The sequence below is a fragment of the Saimiri boliviensis genome, chromosome 3 (genome assembly GCF_048565385.1).
Source record: "Saimiri boliviensis isolate mSaiBol1 chromosome 3, mSaiBol1.pri, whole genome shotgun sequence".
In the NCBI taxonomy this organism is placed as follows: domain Eukaryota; kingdom Metazoa; phylum Chordata; class Mammalia; order Primates; family Cebidae; genus Saimiri; species Saimiri boliviensis.
The window spans coordinates 91,629,723-91,647,249 of NC_133451.1; the positions used below are offsets into that span (position 1 = coordinate 91,629,723).

Here is a 17,527-nt window from a genome sequence, read left to right on the forward strand (position 1 = left end):
AGCAAATTAGGCCAGACACAGTGGCTTGGCGCAGTGACTCGTGCCTATAATCCCAGCACTTTGGAAGGCCAAGGCTGGCAAATCACCTGAGATCAGGAGTTCCAAGACCAGCCTGACCAACATAGAGAAACTCTGCCCCTACTAAAAATACAAAATTAGCTAGGCGTGGTGGTGGATGCCTGTAATCCCAGCTATTCGGGAGGCTGAGGCAAGAGAATCACTTGAACCCAAGAGGCGGTGGTTGTGGTGAGCTGAGATAGTGCCATTGCACTCCAGCCTGGGCAACAAGAGCAAAACTCTGTCTCAAACAAACAAACAAACAAAAAAACAATCAAATGCCAAGGGAAACTGGTTACAACCATAAAGATGTGTTTGGGAAATACTCTCATTTAGATAATTGTGAAGTTAAATTTATTATAAGGCATAACAATAAAACTAGGTCCAATATCAGTGCCTTTGATTCAGTTTTATCAATATTTACAGGTAAATAGGTAAAATGAAAGTAGATAATAGTTCATAGCCGATCTTTGGGAAAGAGTACAATCTAGCAAATAAATTATGTGCATAACAATGTTGGCTCATTAGAAGAAAATACATTAAAATCAATCTGAAAAAATATCATGAAGACCAAAACTGTATAACTTGCAAAGCTGCATTATAGAACACAATGACCAAACAGATGATCTGTATACATGGATTAGAATGGGTTGGCATATGAAAAAAAAAAGCTCGTCATCACTGATCCTAAGAAAAATGCAAATCAAAACCACAATGAAATACCACCTCACACCAGTTAGAATGGTGATCATTAAACAGTCAGGAAACAAGAGATGCTGGAGAGGATGTGGAGAAATAGGAATACTTTTACACTGTTGGTGGGAGTTTAAATCAGTTCAACCATTCTGGAGGACAGTGTGGCGATTCCTCAAGAATCTAGAACCAGAAATACCATTTGACCCAGCAATACCATTACTGGGTATATACCCAAAGGATTACAAATCATTCTACTATAAAGACACATGCACGCACATGTTTATTGTGGCACTGTTCACAATAGCAAACACTTGGAACTAACCCAAATGCCCATCAATGATAGATTGGATAAAGAAAATGTAGCACATATACACCACGGAATATTATGCAGCCAGAAAAAAGGATGAGTTCATGTCCTTTGCGGCGACATGGATGAAGCTCGAAACCATCATTCTCAGCAAACTGGCACAAGAACAGAAAACCAAACACCACATGTTCTCACTCGTAAGTGGGAACTGACAGTGAGAACACATGGACACAAGGAAGGGGACATCACACACCAGGGCCTGAAAGGCAGTAGGGAGCAGGGGAGAGATAGCATTAGGAAAAATCCTAATGTAGATGATGGGTTGATGGGTGCAGCAAACCACCATGGCGCGTATGTACCTATATAACAAACCTGCACGTTCTGCATATGTATCCCAGACTTTAGGTATATTTTTAAAAAAAAAGAAAGAAAAAAAGAAAAAGAATGGTTTGAGTGTTGAAGGGGTAGATGGTAAGTGCCATTTGGTATTGCTGAAGAAAATCAATCTGTCTTTTTTATGCTTAGTGTAAAAAGATACAGACACAACTTGACGGTCTGTGAAGGCAAAAATTCAACCAACAGGAGATACATGTGTACAATGGAACACCAGACACTAAAAATAATGCATTCTATCTACATGCACCATGACAAGTAAAAATAAGAAAACAATGCTAACAGAATTTTGTGTCCAAAGAAAAAAGTTACACATGTTGTACATCTGTTTTTTGTTTTTGTTTGAGACAGAATCTGGCTCTGTTGCCCAGGCTGGAAAGCAGTGGTGCAATCTCGGCTCACTGCAGCCTCTGCCACCTGGGTTGAAGTGATTCCTGTGCCTCAGCCTCCTGAGTAGCTGTGATTACAGGCGTGTACCACCATACCTAGCTAATTTTTTTAATTTAGTAAAGATGAGGTTTCATCATGTTGGCCAGGCTGGTCTTAAACTCCTGACCTCAGGTGTTCCAGCCACCTTGGCTTCCCAAAATGCTGGGATTACAGGCATGAGCCACCGTGCCCAGCCACAGTGTACATCTAGCGTATGCCTAAGTTTCTAGACATTTACAAGAAATTTAAGCGGCACCTTGAAAAACAACAGTGGGGGCCGGGCATGGTGGCTCACGCCTGTAATCCCAGCACTTTGGGAGGACAAGGCAGGTGGATCACAAGGTCAGGAATTCAAAACCAGCCTGGCCAACATGGCAAAACTCCGTCTCTACTAAAAATACAAATTAGCTGGGCGTGGTGGTGGGCACCTATAATTCCAGCTACTTGGGAGGCTGAGGCAGGAGAATCACTTGAACCTGGGAGGCAGAAGTTGCAGTCAGCCAAGAGTATGCCATGTACTCCAGCCTGGGTGACAGAGCAAGACTATCTCAAAACAAAAACAAAAAAAGCATTTATTATGTTTGGTCAAACATTAAAGAAAACAATCACAGATCAGTATTTTGGAAAGGTGTCTGGAGAAACCTCTAAAGCCACACCAGTGCAGACACAATTGCATTTAAAATACTACACTATGCTAAAAAAATGTTTGTTAACTGAATGGTGAAAAAACTTTAAAGTACAATCACATACTCAAAAAAGAGCCACAAAATTTTACTTGGACAATCATATAGAGTTCAGTAATATAAAAGTAGCAACGGTCTCGCAAAAGCTATAATTTGCTTATGCTGGTTTGCCAGGGTCCTCCTGGAATGTTATTTGTTTATGATCAATGGAGCTGGAAGAGTATTTAGAACAAACCAGGGCTGGACGTGGCTCACGCCTGTAATCCCAACACGTTCGGAGGCCGAGGCGGGAGGATCACAAGTTCAAGAGATCGAGACCATCCTGGCCAACACGGTGAAACTGTCTCTACTAAAAATACAAAAATTAGCTGGACGTGGTTGCACGTGCCTATAGTCCCAGCTACCTGGGAGGCTGAGGCTGAATTGCTTGAACCTCAGAGGCGGAGGTTGCAGTGAGCCAAGATTGTGCTGCTGCACTCCAGTCTGGTGACAAAGCAAGACTCTGTCTTAAAAAAAAAAAAAAAAAAACCACCAGACTTCATTTTATATTTACCTCTAGACTATAATCCCCAGTAATAAAATCCTAGTTTCAATAAGAAAAACTATTTGTAGAACCTCACAGACAGATGCATGGTTTTTAAGATGGCGTGTTGCCAGCACCCAGGATGGAGTGCAGTGGCGCAATCTTGGCTCACCGCAACCTCCGCCTCCTGGGTTTAAGTGATTCCTGTCTCCCAAGTAGCTGTGATTACAGGTGCATGCCACCATGCCTGGCTAATTTTTGTATTTTTAGTAGAGACAGGGTTTCACCATGTTGGCCAGGCTGGTCTCCAACTGCTGACTTCATGTGATCAACCAACTTCAGCCTCCTAAAGTGCTGGGATTACAGGCATAAGCCACTGCTACCGGCCAGACTCATGCATTTTAATATGTCTGCTTCTAAAACTTCTTTGGAGCAGAGTCCCAGACCATTCTGTTCTTGCTCTATGCTCAGCGCATGAAACATAGTAAATAGAGGTGCTCAATACATATGTATGTGTATACATACATATTTTTTTTTCCAGAAAAGGTAGGGAAGTGAGTTCTATGCACAACTATGAGAAATCACAATGTATGAAATACAGAAAAAGCTGCAAGATTTAAATATTAGTTCCCCTGAATTGGAAAAGACAGCAACATAGGCACATGTGATCACATGCCTACAATTTCACTTTTTGCTTCTACCAGTGGAACAGTCATAATAGCGAACTCTCAAACCATCTAAGGTAGTAGGAAGGCTACCTAATGACTACTTTGGAATTCATTAGTAAAGCAGGACACAACAGTTTAAGATGCCACAGAACAGGACTAAAGTTTTGACATCCAATCCATTAACTGTATGAAGATAAAAACTGCATACCTAACAGACCTGGTTGCTTTAGGGAATGATGGGCAAATGAGATGCCCAGGGCTAAGGGGGAAAGCAACCTGTGAGCAGTTTCTCACACCGTATGTGAGGGACCAGTTTCACCCTTAAATTGCACTCTGCCAGACATACTTTATATATATATGTGTGTGCCGATGTGTGTGTGTCATATATACACACACACATTCGAACTTTTTGTAGAGATGGGGTCTCACTTTGCTGCCCAGGCTGGTGTTGAAGTCCTGGACTTAACCCAGTCCTGCTATCTCGGCCTCCCAAAGTGCTGGGATTACAGGTATAAGCCACTATGCCTAGCCTTTAAGATATATTGTTTTAAAAACATTACTAGAAAAGTGATGACATGTTAATGTCACAGTAATATAAAATTGCTATAGAAGTTTCCAGACACACACAATTTCTACACTGACCTTGAGAGATACGCTGAAGTTTTGTTAATGTCAATCTGGCCTAAACCCTTGAATCCGTGTAAAAAGGATCTGACATTTATTATTTTACTACTCAATAATAAAAGACATACTGTAAGAAACAATTAGAGGTAAAAGGTGCATAGACTTGTCATTAATTTTAAAATTTAACACTTGCTTTGTTACAATGCCTAAAATTATCCTTTTGAAACTTTAGCATTTAAGAATCTCAATTATCAATTTGAACAATTTTGCCTTCTTTTGCCTCTTAGATTAGAATACAGAAGCTTAAAAATGTATATGAAAACATGACCATGCATTGCTTAATGGTGGGGATACGTTTTGAGAAATGGGTCATTAGGGGATTTCATTGTGTACTTACACAAACCTGGATGGTATAACCTACTATAAATGCAGGCTTCATGGAACAGTCTTACAGCTCCTAGGCTAGAAACCTGTACAGCGTATTACCATATTGAATACTCCACATGGTATTTGTGTATCTAAACATAACAAAACATAGAAAAGGTACAGTAAAAAATACAGCGTTATGTTACTGGCCCACCATCCTACATGTGGTCTGTTGCTGACCAAAACTTCCTTATATAGCATGTGACTGTATTTACTTACACTACACGCCTGTAAACTCCTGTACCTTTGCCTCCAAACTTCCCCAACTAACACAGTGAATCTAGGGAAAATTTCCATTTTTTATTAGACTCATTACCAAGGGGAGTAAAACAGAGACATGTTTGTATGCCCAACATATAACAAGCTGAGGTCATTTACTATATTAGGCTATATCCTGTGGAAAAAGTGTTATCTAATTATTATCTCTGGAACCCAATTTCCAGAATTCAAATCCACTCTTTGCAACTTACAAGCAAAAGTTACTTAAATTCTCAGTTACAGCACCTACATCTCAAAAGATTATTGTGCAAGTTAATGTGCATGTAAAGTGACTGGAATACTGCCTGGCACATAAATTATTACTATGTGTTATAATTATTTAATTACATAATACTCATTAAATCCTTCTGTAGAATTGGGATAGTCAACATTAAATTCATTAAATGAAATATGTCACATTCCTACAATAAAAGCATCCACTAAAATCCGATTTCAGTTCTCTATTATGAAAATACATCTATTTATAGTATCTTGTTAAACAGAGAGAAAAAAGTTGGAAAATAACATATAACCTAATTTTACATTTAGAGAAGATGCTAATAAAGTTATAAAAGTTGCTTAGTCACTGTACTATTTAAGTGGCAACTGCCCAAAGTGATTCAGAGTAATCTATCATCCTTTCTTGTCCCCAGAAAAAAGGTTTAAAATAAAATCATGATTCTAAAATGGCAATAACAATAATCAAATGCTACAAACTAGTTACTTCAAACACTTAGAACTGTATACATTTAATGTATTATTCCTCCTTCCCCCCTATGAGCTGATGCTTCTTAAAACTGAACTTCATCTTAGAATTCAGGAAATACATTAATTTCTAATAGATACACTACTTCAGTCCCACCCATTGCCAACATACCACTAACATCATCACTTTTAAGCAAGTTCTTCAAGTGCTCAGAACTATACATATCAACACAGACAGTAAGTCAGCTTAACCAATTACCCAAGTTTAACCAGCAGATATTATGTACAGTATGCTGAGATTATAATAAAAACAAAAGCTTCAGTATTTCCAGAATACTGAACCAGAGATGTTTGTGGCACTGAGAAGAGTACTGTGATAACCTGTGGTACCCTTTAAACTATTTTAAAATTCTACAATGAAATCAGTGCTATTAATTTCATGTTTATTTCATACATGGTGTTTGTCAAGTTTATCAGTTTTAAAATGATTAAGTCATAGTCAACATTCAAAGACAAATTTTCCTCTCAAACTAGTAATTTCCATTCTGCTACCTAGAGCTTGGCTTATCCTTTGGTCTGATAGCCATACTTCATTTCACAGGACTATACAAGTATGTACTATGTACAAAATACTTTCAAGTTTGTTTTCCAATGATACCTACAAAGAGTAGATCAAGTTTTCAAGTTTACAGAATACCATACTACAACAATTTATCACTATAAATGTCTTAATACCTGTTTATTCCATTCGATTTAGATTGCAACACTAACAAAATTCTTAATGCATACATCCCCACCACCTGTCCTTTCCCTATACTATCATTTTGACACTTACATACAAACAACTCAATTCAGCAACCAAGTTTTACAACCACTGTTGCTACTAATCAAATGGTGATGCGTCAGATCCCAATTCTCATGAGTATTAACATATTAAGAGAGTACATTATTTACCTAAGACTGAAGGACTGTGCCTTACTTTATAAAAAAACAAAGATAGCCACATCAATTTAATTCCATATATATGATACTACCTATTCAATTTATTAAAAATTGTAATAAACATAAGCAAACTAGTGCTCCAAACTTATGCTGTTCACATGGAAGACACCACAAAAGAAGACACAATACAGAGACTGCCCTGCAATAAGTACAAATTCCTTCTATAGAGATGGAGAAATAAAAGGACAAATCTAGTTGTCTAAAAGACAATTCACTGTACACATTTTATTTACAGTTTTGTACACTGTCTTAATATGAATGGGACTGCTTTTCTACTTGAGCCATTTTTAACCAAAGCAAAATAACCTAAGTAATACAAAGTGTTAAAATACAGCATAAAGATACAAAAACAGACATACTAATTCTAGTTAGGAATGTAATTATGATGTTACATTTTTTATAATCCACAATTATGTTTAGGAAATCACACAAACATAGATCACTGATTTGAATGAAATGCATAAATTTGTAGCAAAGCTTTGTAGTTACAAAAAAAAACAAAAAAATTACCAAAGAATGCACAAAATTAATGTTTATTCCACCTTTGTGTCATATTCCTGGATCCTTCACCAATGTTACATGAGGAAAAAAAACAAAAGCAAAACAAATGAAAAGCTGAAATCAGAATCACTAATATTATCAAGTAGGGAAACAAATAAATTAAAATCTAGCAGCCATCAGCAAGAGTACAGCAAAGACAATGCTGTAAAAAGAAACAAAGAAAATTGCTAGAAAACTGTATGCATCATAATCTTTCAAACCAGCAAAATATGCTCCTGCATACAACAGAACATCAACAGAATTTTTTTCCTGTAAAGTAGAGAAATGCCAAGTTGTTTTTTGAATATTGTGGATAGGTAAAATGTGTATGTAATTAATGGTAATTCTACTGAACTATTACAGAGTGGGCCAGGAACACACTTATGGATTCTGGGGATGTGCACTGTAATTCTTTGATTGGGATAGTGGACACTCTAGCCAAAAAAATATATATATATATGAACACAGAAGTACAAGACAAAGGCAAATGAGACTTCTCTTATATCTCAGCAACATTTAGATGGAAATCAAATTTAAATGCAGTCCACTCTGCTTTTGGAAGAGGCTTTGGTTCAGCTCCCAAATCTCGATTGCTTGACGCAGTCTCCTATGAGAATATTCAGAAGGTGTCTTCTTAAACAACAAACCTATTTTTAGTGGTGGAGCCGCTCTTAGTAGCTGTGTCTGCGTGGGACTGATAACCAATCACTATCTTTGGAGGAAGTCCTAACCTTTCCTTGTATACCCTCCTAGAAGAAAAAAAAAGAAGTCGCCATTAATTTTTATTCACAAGAAGTAAATAAATTTAAAAATTTAGTGTTATTAGTCTTTGTTATAAAATACAGACTTAAGAGTACAACAGGAAATTATACAGCCTTTTCCTTTTAGCACAATTTAATCTTCCATTTTTGCAATATTCTTGGTTAATTATATTGATTGATTGATTGATTGATTTTTGCTCTTGTTACCCAGACTGGAATGCAATGGCACGATCTCAGCTCACTACAACCTCCACCTCCAGGTTCAAGCGATTCTCCTGCCTCAGCCTCCCGAGTACCTGGAATTACAAGCACCCGCCACCACACCCGGCTAGTATTTTGCATTTTTAGTAGAGTCAGGGTTTCACTATGTTGACCAAGCTGGTCTCAAACTCCTGACCTCAGGCAATACACCCACCTTGGCCTCCCAAAGTGCTGAGATTACAGGTGTGAGCCACTGCGCCCAGCTATTAATTACTTTTAAAATATTTGAGAGCCAATCAGGTATGTTATTACTAAATTATAGTAGCATTACTATATGATTATACTGTTATTTATTCTGGTACTATGATAATTATTACTAAATCAATAGTGAACAAAGCCAGGACAGTCCCTGGGCTCACTGCATTTACAGTCTAATAAAAAAAAAAACACAAATAATCACAAATACCTATGACGGACCTGTATCACATGCATACTTAAACAGAAATCTGTAACACAAACATGTTTGTTTTCATTCTTTCATCTAAAATGTTACATTTCACATCTGAACCCTAGCACATATTGTATATTACTACACAAATTACATTTACCATACCTGTTACAAGGCTGCACAAACAAAAACTAAACACTTAGAGGGAGATTAACTTAAGAACATACATAATTTCTAACTTACTAACTTTCAAATCTAATTTTTAAATAAGATGTGACTCAAGCATACGTTTCCAAGAACAAAATGGCACTTGTCACAAGTGCCAAAGAGTAAATATAGGGGCTGTGATACTGTAAAACAAGGAGATTCTAATCTCATCTACAAAATTAGAGAAGTCTTCCCTTTAAATATCACAAGGTCAAAAGGATAATGTTAAGAGAATGAGCACATCTGAAAGCTGAGAAATAAAAATTAAACTGTGTGGCTATGGCTCATAAGTGAAGTGAATATGAGATAAGGCTGACAAGTTTTCAGAGGAAGAGAGCTTCATAGGTCACCTTAAAAATTTGAATCTTTAAGAAAAAAATAAGGCCGGCACAGTGGCTCATACCTATAATCCCAGCACTTTGGAAGGCCGAGGCAGGCGGATCACAAGGTCAGGAGATTGAGATGGTGAAACCCCAACTCTACTAAAAAAAAAAAAACTTACCTGGGTGTGGTAGCATGTGCCTGTAGTCCCAGCTACTTGGGAGGCTGAGGAAGGAGAATCGCTTGAACCCAGGAGGAAGAGGTTGCAGTGAACTGAGATAGCACCACTGCACTCCAGTCTGGGCAACAGAGTGAGACTCTGTCTCAAAAAAAAAAAAAAAAAGAAAGAAAGAAAAATATAGCAAAAATTCAAAAATAAGCAAAATCAGATATAAATAAAGGAATAGCCAGGCATGGTGACTCACACCTGTAATCCCAGCACTTTGGGAGGTGGAGGTGGGCAGATTAGCTGAGGTTGGGAATTCAATACCAGCCTGACCAACATGAAGAAATCTTGTCTCTACTAAAAATGCAAAATTAGCTGGGCATGGTGGTGCATGCCTTTAATCCCAGCTACTCTAGAGGCTGAGGCAGAAGAATCACTTGAACCAGACAGATGGAGGTCGCAGTGAGCCTAGATTGCATCATTGCACTCCAGCCTGGACCATCAAGAATGAAACTCTGTATCAATCAATCAGTGAATCAATAAAGGAACAAACATATTAATGGAGTTAAATCCTCCAACACAATACTAGGATAGTTTTTTCATACCTTCCAAAAAGATTTATCACCTTCCCGCTAAAATAAAGTATTTAAAAGAAATTTTATGATAAAGTGATAATTATCAAATTTGCATTAAATACAATGCATTCCTTTCAATTACACTTAATTATTAAAAATGCCAGAAAGCAAGACCAATGCAAATTGGAAGGGTTAAAAAAAATCTTTCTTTGAAAATCTGAAGTCTATATAGACTCAAAAGCATTTAATATTGAGAAATATGCAAAACTTCCGTAGGAAAAAAATCTTAATTTCTCTAACTCTTGTTTAAAATAAAGTAAAACCTCCACAATCAGGTTTTGATGCTGGCAGAAACATTAAAATATGATGACAAATCAACTCCTTTCTCTTAATGAACCCTATACAGCATGAAATGTAGAAAATCCCTATACCTTTTGATCTAGAAATAAATTATGTTCACAGAAAAATACATGGCCGAGAGCCTGAAATCCCAGCAATTTGGGAGGCTGAGACAGGCAGATCACTTGAGGCCAGGAGTTCAACACCAGCTTGGCCAACATAGCAAAATCCTTGTCTCTACAAAAAATGCTGTAGTGGCTCAGGCCTGTGACCCCAGCTATTCAGGAGGCTGAGGCAAGAGAGTCACTTAAACCCAAGAGGTGGACGTTGCAGTGAGCCAAGATCGCACTACTGCACTCCAACCTGGGCAACAGTGTAACTGTCTCAAAAAATTAATTTTAAAAAGAAAAATTAATAATATTTGAAAAAAAATCACAACGGGGCAAACCAAACATTTCATGACCACTGACTGACCAGCACTTAGTTTTAACATAAAATTGTGAGTCGAATATTACTAGTATAATTGAGGTAAAAAGAAATCTTAGAAAAAAATGCCAGCTGGTTTAGCATGGTAGCTCACGCCTGTAATCTCAGCACTTTGAAAGGCTGAATGAAGTGGCTTGATCAAATCCAGGAGTTCATGACCAGTCTGGGCAACATGGCAAAATCTCTTCTCTACAAAATGTACAAAAAAAAATTAGCCAGACGTGGTGGTACGCGCCTGTAGTTAGTTCCAACTACTCTGGTGGCTGAGGTGGGAGGATCAACAGGAGGTTTAGGCTACAGTGAGCCATGACTGCACCACTGCATTCCTACCTGAATAACACAGTAAGACCCTGTCTCAAAAAAACAAAACAAAACAAAACAAAAACAACAACAAAAACCACCATTTTTGCACAGAATAAAATTTTCAAAACCGGTCAAAACCCCCCCACATATGTGGGTTTTAAATATGGATAAAAACCAGATATATCATATAAATTTAATGAAAATTCTATGTTTTATGTAATATAAATTTAATGAAAATTCACATGCTTTAAATGCACATATACTATTTGTCAATACTCACTGAATTATTTTTATTACGAGCATACATTAGCTCTTTTCAAAGTAGTACTTTTTTCAAACAGTACTTTCAAAGTAGGAAATAATATTCTCATTTGGTGAATGAATTTTAAAAAAATACTACATGCCAAAGGAGTGCTCTAGTGGTTATATACTGCTAAGAAAAAACAATTTTACAGAAATAAAAAACATATGAACAAGGCTGGGTGCAGTGGCTCACGCCTGTAATATCAGCACTTTGGGAGGCCAAGGTGGATGAATCACTTGAGGCCAGGAGTAAACACCAGCCTGGTCAACATGGCAAAACCTGGTCTCTACTAAATATACAAAAATTAACCGAGCATGGTGGCATGCACCAGTATTCCCAGCTACTTGAGGATGAGACATGAAAACTGCTGGAACCCGAGAGGCGGAGGTTGCAGTGAGCCTAGATCATGCCACTGTACTACACAGCCTGAGGAACAGAGACTCTCTCTCAAAATAAATAAATAAATAAATGAAATAGTGGTGTAAAAAAACAAAATCAAAAACAAAAACCACAAATATATATATGAACAAGACAGTGAGCACCAACAGAGCCATTCAAACTTATAAAAATGTTCATGAAAACAATACAAGGAAAACAGGATTTACAAACCAAAGTATATCTAAAGCTACAAATAAAATAACTTCTGATTCTAGTCATTTTAATACTGTAAAAATAAGTAGACGAAGAGGAAAACTTACCCTATATGTGTAACAGCTTCTCTGTTTTCACATTCAGTAGTCCATATTGCTATCTTATCTCCTTTAGCTCTAACATTAACAACAGCGCCACATACATCGTCACTGTAGTCATCAAAAGATTCTCCAATAAGGCACAGCAGCTTAAAAAAAAAATCCCAAATTACATTTAATAAACAAGCTATTACACTGCAAATGTCTCTTCTATATTCATATAGACACAAAACTAAAGACAGCTTTTAAATCAAGAGTTACCTTTTTAAATGTCTAAATTTTATTTGCATACACAGATCTGTCCTGACTTTTAAATATTCATTCATTTACTTATTACCAAAAACATTAACAGTTGTCCTCACCTTTTTCAGCAAATTTGGCAGCTAATATCATGGCAGATATAAAAGCTGATTTTATAATACTCATTTGCTCTGCTGCTGCTTCTATTTACAAGCAAACAACAGAATAACAGAAATACTTATTCATGGTTAAATTAACTGCCTCATTCTTATTTTTTATGAATAGTTAATTGTTTGAGTTTTTTTTTTTTGGTTTTTGAGAAAGGGTCTTGCTCTGTCACCCTGGCTGGAGTGCAGTAACACCATCACAGCTCACTGCAGCCTCAACCTCCCGGACTTAAGTGATCCTCCCACCTCAGCCTCCTGAGTAGCTGGGCCTACATACAGGCACATGTCACCACACCTAGTTAATTTTTGTATTTTTTGTAGAGGCAGGCTTTTCCCATGTTGCCCAAGCTGGTCTTGAACTTGTGAGTTTCACTGAGTGAAATACCTGGCTTGGCCTCCTGAAGTGAAAGATTACAAGTGTGAGCCTGGCCCTACTGGGTTTCTTAAAACATCAATAACAAAATTTACCATTTTAACCATTTCTAAGTGTACAGTTCAGTGGCATTAAGGACATTCAAAATTGTTGTACAACCATCACTACTACCATCCATCTCCACAACATTTTTTTAAACTGAAACATGGAAATGTCCTGACTTTTTAATATGGAATTCCAAAATGATACTTGCTGATGATCTTCCCCCTCAAAACCAGAATTCAATTACTTCTTAAAAAGCCATTCATTCAGCCGGGCGCGGTGGCTCAAGCCTGTAATCCCAGCACGTTGGGAGGCTGAGGCGGGTGGATCACGAGGTCGAGAGATCGAGATCATCCCGGTCAACATGGTGAAACCCCGTCTCTACTAAAGATACAAAAAATTAGCTGGGCATGATGGCACGTGCCTGTAATCCCAGCTACTCAGGAGGCTGAGGCAGGAGAATTGCCTGAGCCCAGGAGGCGGAGGTTGCGGTGAGCCGAGATCGCGCCATTGCACTCCAGCCTGGGTAACAAGAGCGAAACTCCGTCTCAAAAAAAAAAAAAAAAAAAGCCATTCATTCATAGCTGGGTGACTGACATGCACCTGTAGTCCCAACTACTTGACAGGCTAATGCAGGATGACTGCTTGAGCCCAGGAGGCTACAGTGAGCTATGATGGCCCCACTGCACTCCAGCTTGGGTGACAGACAGAGCAAGACCCTGTCTTTAAAGGAAAAAAAAAAAAAAAAAAAGTCACTTATCCCAACATTTTAAGTAATTAACTTAGTTAGTGCTAACTATAAACCAGGCACTCTTTCAAGTGCTAGGGATACAAAAGAGAATACAAATCCTATTCCTAAAATTTGGGGTTTGGAACTGCTGTCTACAGAAAATGCCTATTATCTCATATTTAAGTTGTCTTGTGAAGGCAAAAGTTCCAGTTCTATCACAACATGTAGGTTGAATTAACAGTACACAACAATTTTATTGTTTGCTTCACTGATCTAAAAAGTTTAGTAGGACAGGCACAGTGACTCACATCAGTAATTCCAGCACTTTGAGAGGCTCAAGTGGGAGGATCACTTGAGGCCAGGAGTTTGAGACTAACCTGGACAGCATATCAAGATCCCATTTCTACAAAAAGATTTTAAAAATTAGCTGGGCATGGTGGCATGCACATGCAGTCCAAGCTACTTAAGAGGCTGAGGTGGGAGGGTTGCTTGAACCCAAAGAGTGAGGCTGAAGAGAGCCGTATAAATAAATATCTGCACTCCAGCCTGGGTAACAGAGCAAGACCCCAGCTCTAAAAACATAAATATTTATAATTTTAGTATATGTATAGCAATGCTGTAAGTGAGTTGCAAAAACTTCAATCATACAAAATGCAAGGTTCTGTAATATTGGGGTTAATGAAATGGCCACAAAATTGGTGGTGAGAGTTAACTGCCAATCACTCAAATATCTGACTTACAATATGGTAGAATGTTTCACTGTACTATAAACAGAAGTCACATGACAGAACAAAAGTAATTACTGACCCTGATTTTCTAGTGCTGGGCATGCTTCTCTCCTCTTAAATCAAGTAACAAATGTAAAATGTAACATATATTAAGTTTCAGTATTCCAAAACTACCTCTAAAGCTGCTTTATACTTTGAAAACCTTACTGTCTCTAGCCAAAAGCGATCGAGGTCACTTCGTCTCTGCTGTTTGTTCAATGTAATTAGCCATCGTCCTCCCCGTTTGTTTTTCTCATCTTCCCACATAGGCTCAATACCATCCTACGGGGTTAGAAGACAACAGTATTACACAATATTGTTACCTTGACTTTGAGAGATAATCATTAGAAACAATGAGCAACAACACTGTTAACTTCTTAGTTTATTCTCCATTAAACTGTCACTGACGTAGTTTTTAAAAAGCACATAAAACTTAACACCAGAGGCATGACACTGCAGAATTACAGTCCTGACTTTGTCACTTATTATAGTAAATCTTGAGTTTCATTTAATTTGAAGGTTCTTTTTCTAAACAGAAAACATATTTTAGAAGCTCTGTACACTTCTATACCTAGAAAATACATGCAAAAACTATTCAATTTCAGTTAATGAATGTCCTGTCCCCACACCTGACAAAGCCCAATAAGTATTCCAAGAGCCTATGCTCCTAAGGTTAAGAATGCCTGGTAAACTCAGTCTGCTCAAGTATATAAAGGAAGGAGCAGACTGGATAATCAAAGCTCTCATCAAAATCAATCTCAGTATGGTATCTATAGTGATACCAATTTTTATAAACAAAAAGAGTAAGATACATTTATACTAAAGCATACTAAAGCCAATTACATTATCAACCTGCTCACCATACTATCAAATACTCCTAAGTTTATGGCAAGATTTCTTAATGAATACCAAATGGCCCAGTCCTATAATAAATATATAAAAATCACCAATTACACATACCTTAAAAAGTGAGTAGTCACAGCCAGGCATTAAATTACTAGACAACTGGATATGGTTGTACAGACTAGGTAAAAGAAAATGACAATTAAAAACACAGAATATGTAATACAGAGTTTAGGTGCTTACATATATATAAGCACCTACCACATTTAGAAAATATGAAAAATAAACAGATAAAAGTTCATGTCTACTTGTTTCTAAGAAGTCAATTTCTTAAATGGACAAAACAGATCTTAAAAGCAGTTCAATAATCAACTTCAGACGACAGGTATAATTTTCAAAAAAATTTCTACTGATTAAGCTGACAAAAATATATTTTTATATGTCAGTTAACTCAGTGCATACATATGTGTGTATATAAGAAACTGAGAAGAGAGGTATATGGTGGCTTTAAGTAAATGAAATAATTTCTGAAGTTAACGAACAGTTTTGTTTTTTCACAAACACATTAGGAGAAAAAAAAAAAAACACAGAAAAGATGAACTTCCTGACCATCGGGATTGTGTGGCTGAAATAGTCAACATTATTATCCTCGAGGGTATCCAAGAGAAAAATAGACCAATGGTTCGCAAACACCACTAACTGTTGCTGGTCAGTCAACACAATAATCATTTTTAAAATGATTTTAGAAAAATATAGTTCCAAGCACTACCTCCTGGGATTATAATCACCTGAATATGAAATGATACTCTGGAATCTGTATTTCTACACTATTTCCCAAATATCAAAATAGCAAAATAACATTTGCAGTGACTCAGTCGCTTTCCTGAAGGCAAAAGGCTTAGATCATTTGATCTCCTGTAGTCACTTACAGCAAAACTGACTTTTAAAAATTCGTCAACTCTTAAGAATCTTTTCCTCTGCAGGAGCTTTTTTTTTTTTTTTTTTTTTTTTGTGCAGAAGGCTGGAGTTATTTTAAAGTTCTAAATAAACATAATTATAGAAGAAAAACTACTTGTTTTTAATGACTGGCAAAGAAGAATAACCCTAGTTTAACTAGACAACTGGAACTATAAATTATTAGGACTTAAATGTAGTTATTATTAGGTTTCAATGCATTTATGCTTATTAAAGACTTTTGTCTTTCATGGTCTCAAATAGTTCCTCTCTACTCATTCTCCAAGTAAATTAGACACACTGGATTAACTTCATTTTTAAGAGAATCAATTATCAAAACTTCTTAACTTAGACTTTACAATTTTTATATTTTCTAGAGAAACAGGAACTCATGTTGACCAGGCTGGTCTTGAACTACGGGATGCAAATCATCTTCCTGCCTCAGCCTCCCAAAGTATTAGTGCTACAGTCATGAGCCACTAAGCCCAGTCTTAAATTCTGTTTTGAAGTCATGCAAAAGTTGATGATCCCAATTCTTAGCTTTTTGCTATATCAGAAACAAAATTTCAAAAATATTTCAAATATTCTTCTTGATACTGGTCAAAGTATAATGAAATGAATAAAGTATCATGATACTGGCATTCCCTTGACAAACCCTGAATTCTGAACATTTTAGCCTTTGATATCTTAAAATCTGTGGTACACGAAATTCCAGATGTTCCACTAAAAACAGTTTGCAAAAATGAGGACCCAACAATGCACTGGAATACCTGGTTATGAGGCAAACGTATCTTGTCAACCAAGAGAAGAACAAGTTCCAACTAATTGTCAAAAGTTCTAAGGGCAATAAAGGATTCCTGAGCAAAGGATATCTCAGGACAAGAAACAGAATAATCAGGGCTGAAAGATGACAAGATTTAAGTTTTGTAGAACTAATAAAGCATAATCACCAATTCAAACATTTGTGAGGAGATAAGAAAATAGATGAACATTCATTAACTGTTCACCTCACAATTCATTTTGTGAATTCAACTTAAAAATAAAAAGACCACACAGCTAATAAAACAACAAACATTCTAAAACAAATGGTTACTTACGCCCAAAAGTCTTCAACGGTATCAAACTTAGAGATCAGCCGTAGGTTTGCTTGCCAAGTTTTGCTTTTATCATTTTTAAAAAACCAGAGTGCCCATCTAAAAATAAAGGGTCCATGTCAAAAAATGATAGTTGCACCCCCATGTTAAAAGCAACATTATTTACAACAGTCAAAAGGTAGAAACAACCCAACTGTCCATCCACA

At 36.9% G+C, this 17,527-nt stretch overlaps 1 protein-coding gene across 5 annotated transcripts in view; it reads right to left on the reverse strand.

Moving 5' to 3' along the window:
- Window positions 1-689: 689 nt before the first annotated feature.
- The window catches only part of EIF4E (eukaryotic translation initiation factor 4E), a 49,851-nt gene continuing 33,013 nt past the window's right edge, over window positions 690-17,527 (reverse strand). For all 5 annotated transcript variants that reach the window (XM_003929529.4, XM_074396489.1, XM_074396490.1 and 2 more), the window contains 5 exons: window positions 17,325-17,420; window positions 15,391-15,454; window positions 14,599-14,712; window positions 12,121-12,260; window positions 690-8,060 (listed from right to left, as the gene is read on the reverse strand). In XM_003929529.4, the coding sequence (XP_003929578.1) occupies window positions 7,946-8,060; window positions 12,121-12,260; window positions 14,599-14,712; window positions 15,391-15,454; window positions 17,325-17,420 (529 nt within the window). In that variant the 3' untranslated portion in view covers window positions 690-7,945. The remainder of the gene's footprint in view (window positions 8,061-12,120; window positions 12,261-14,598; window positions 14,713-15,390; window positions 15,455-17,324; window positions 17,421-17,527) is intronic.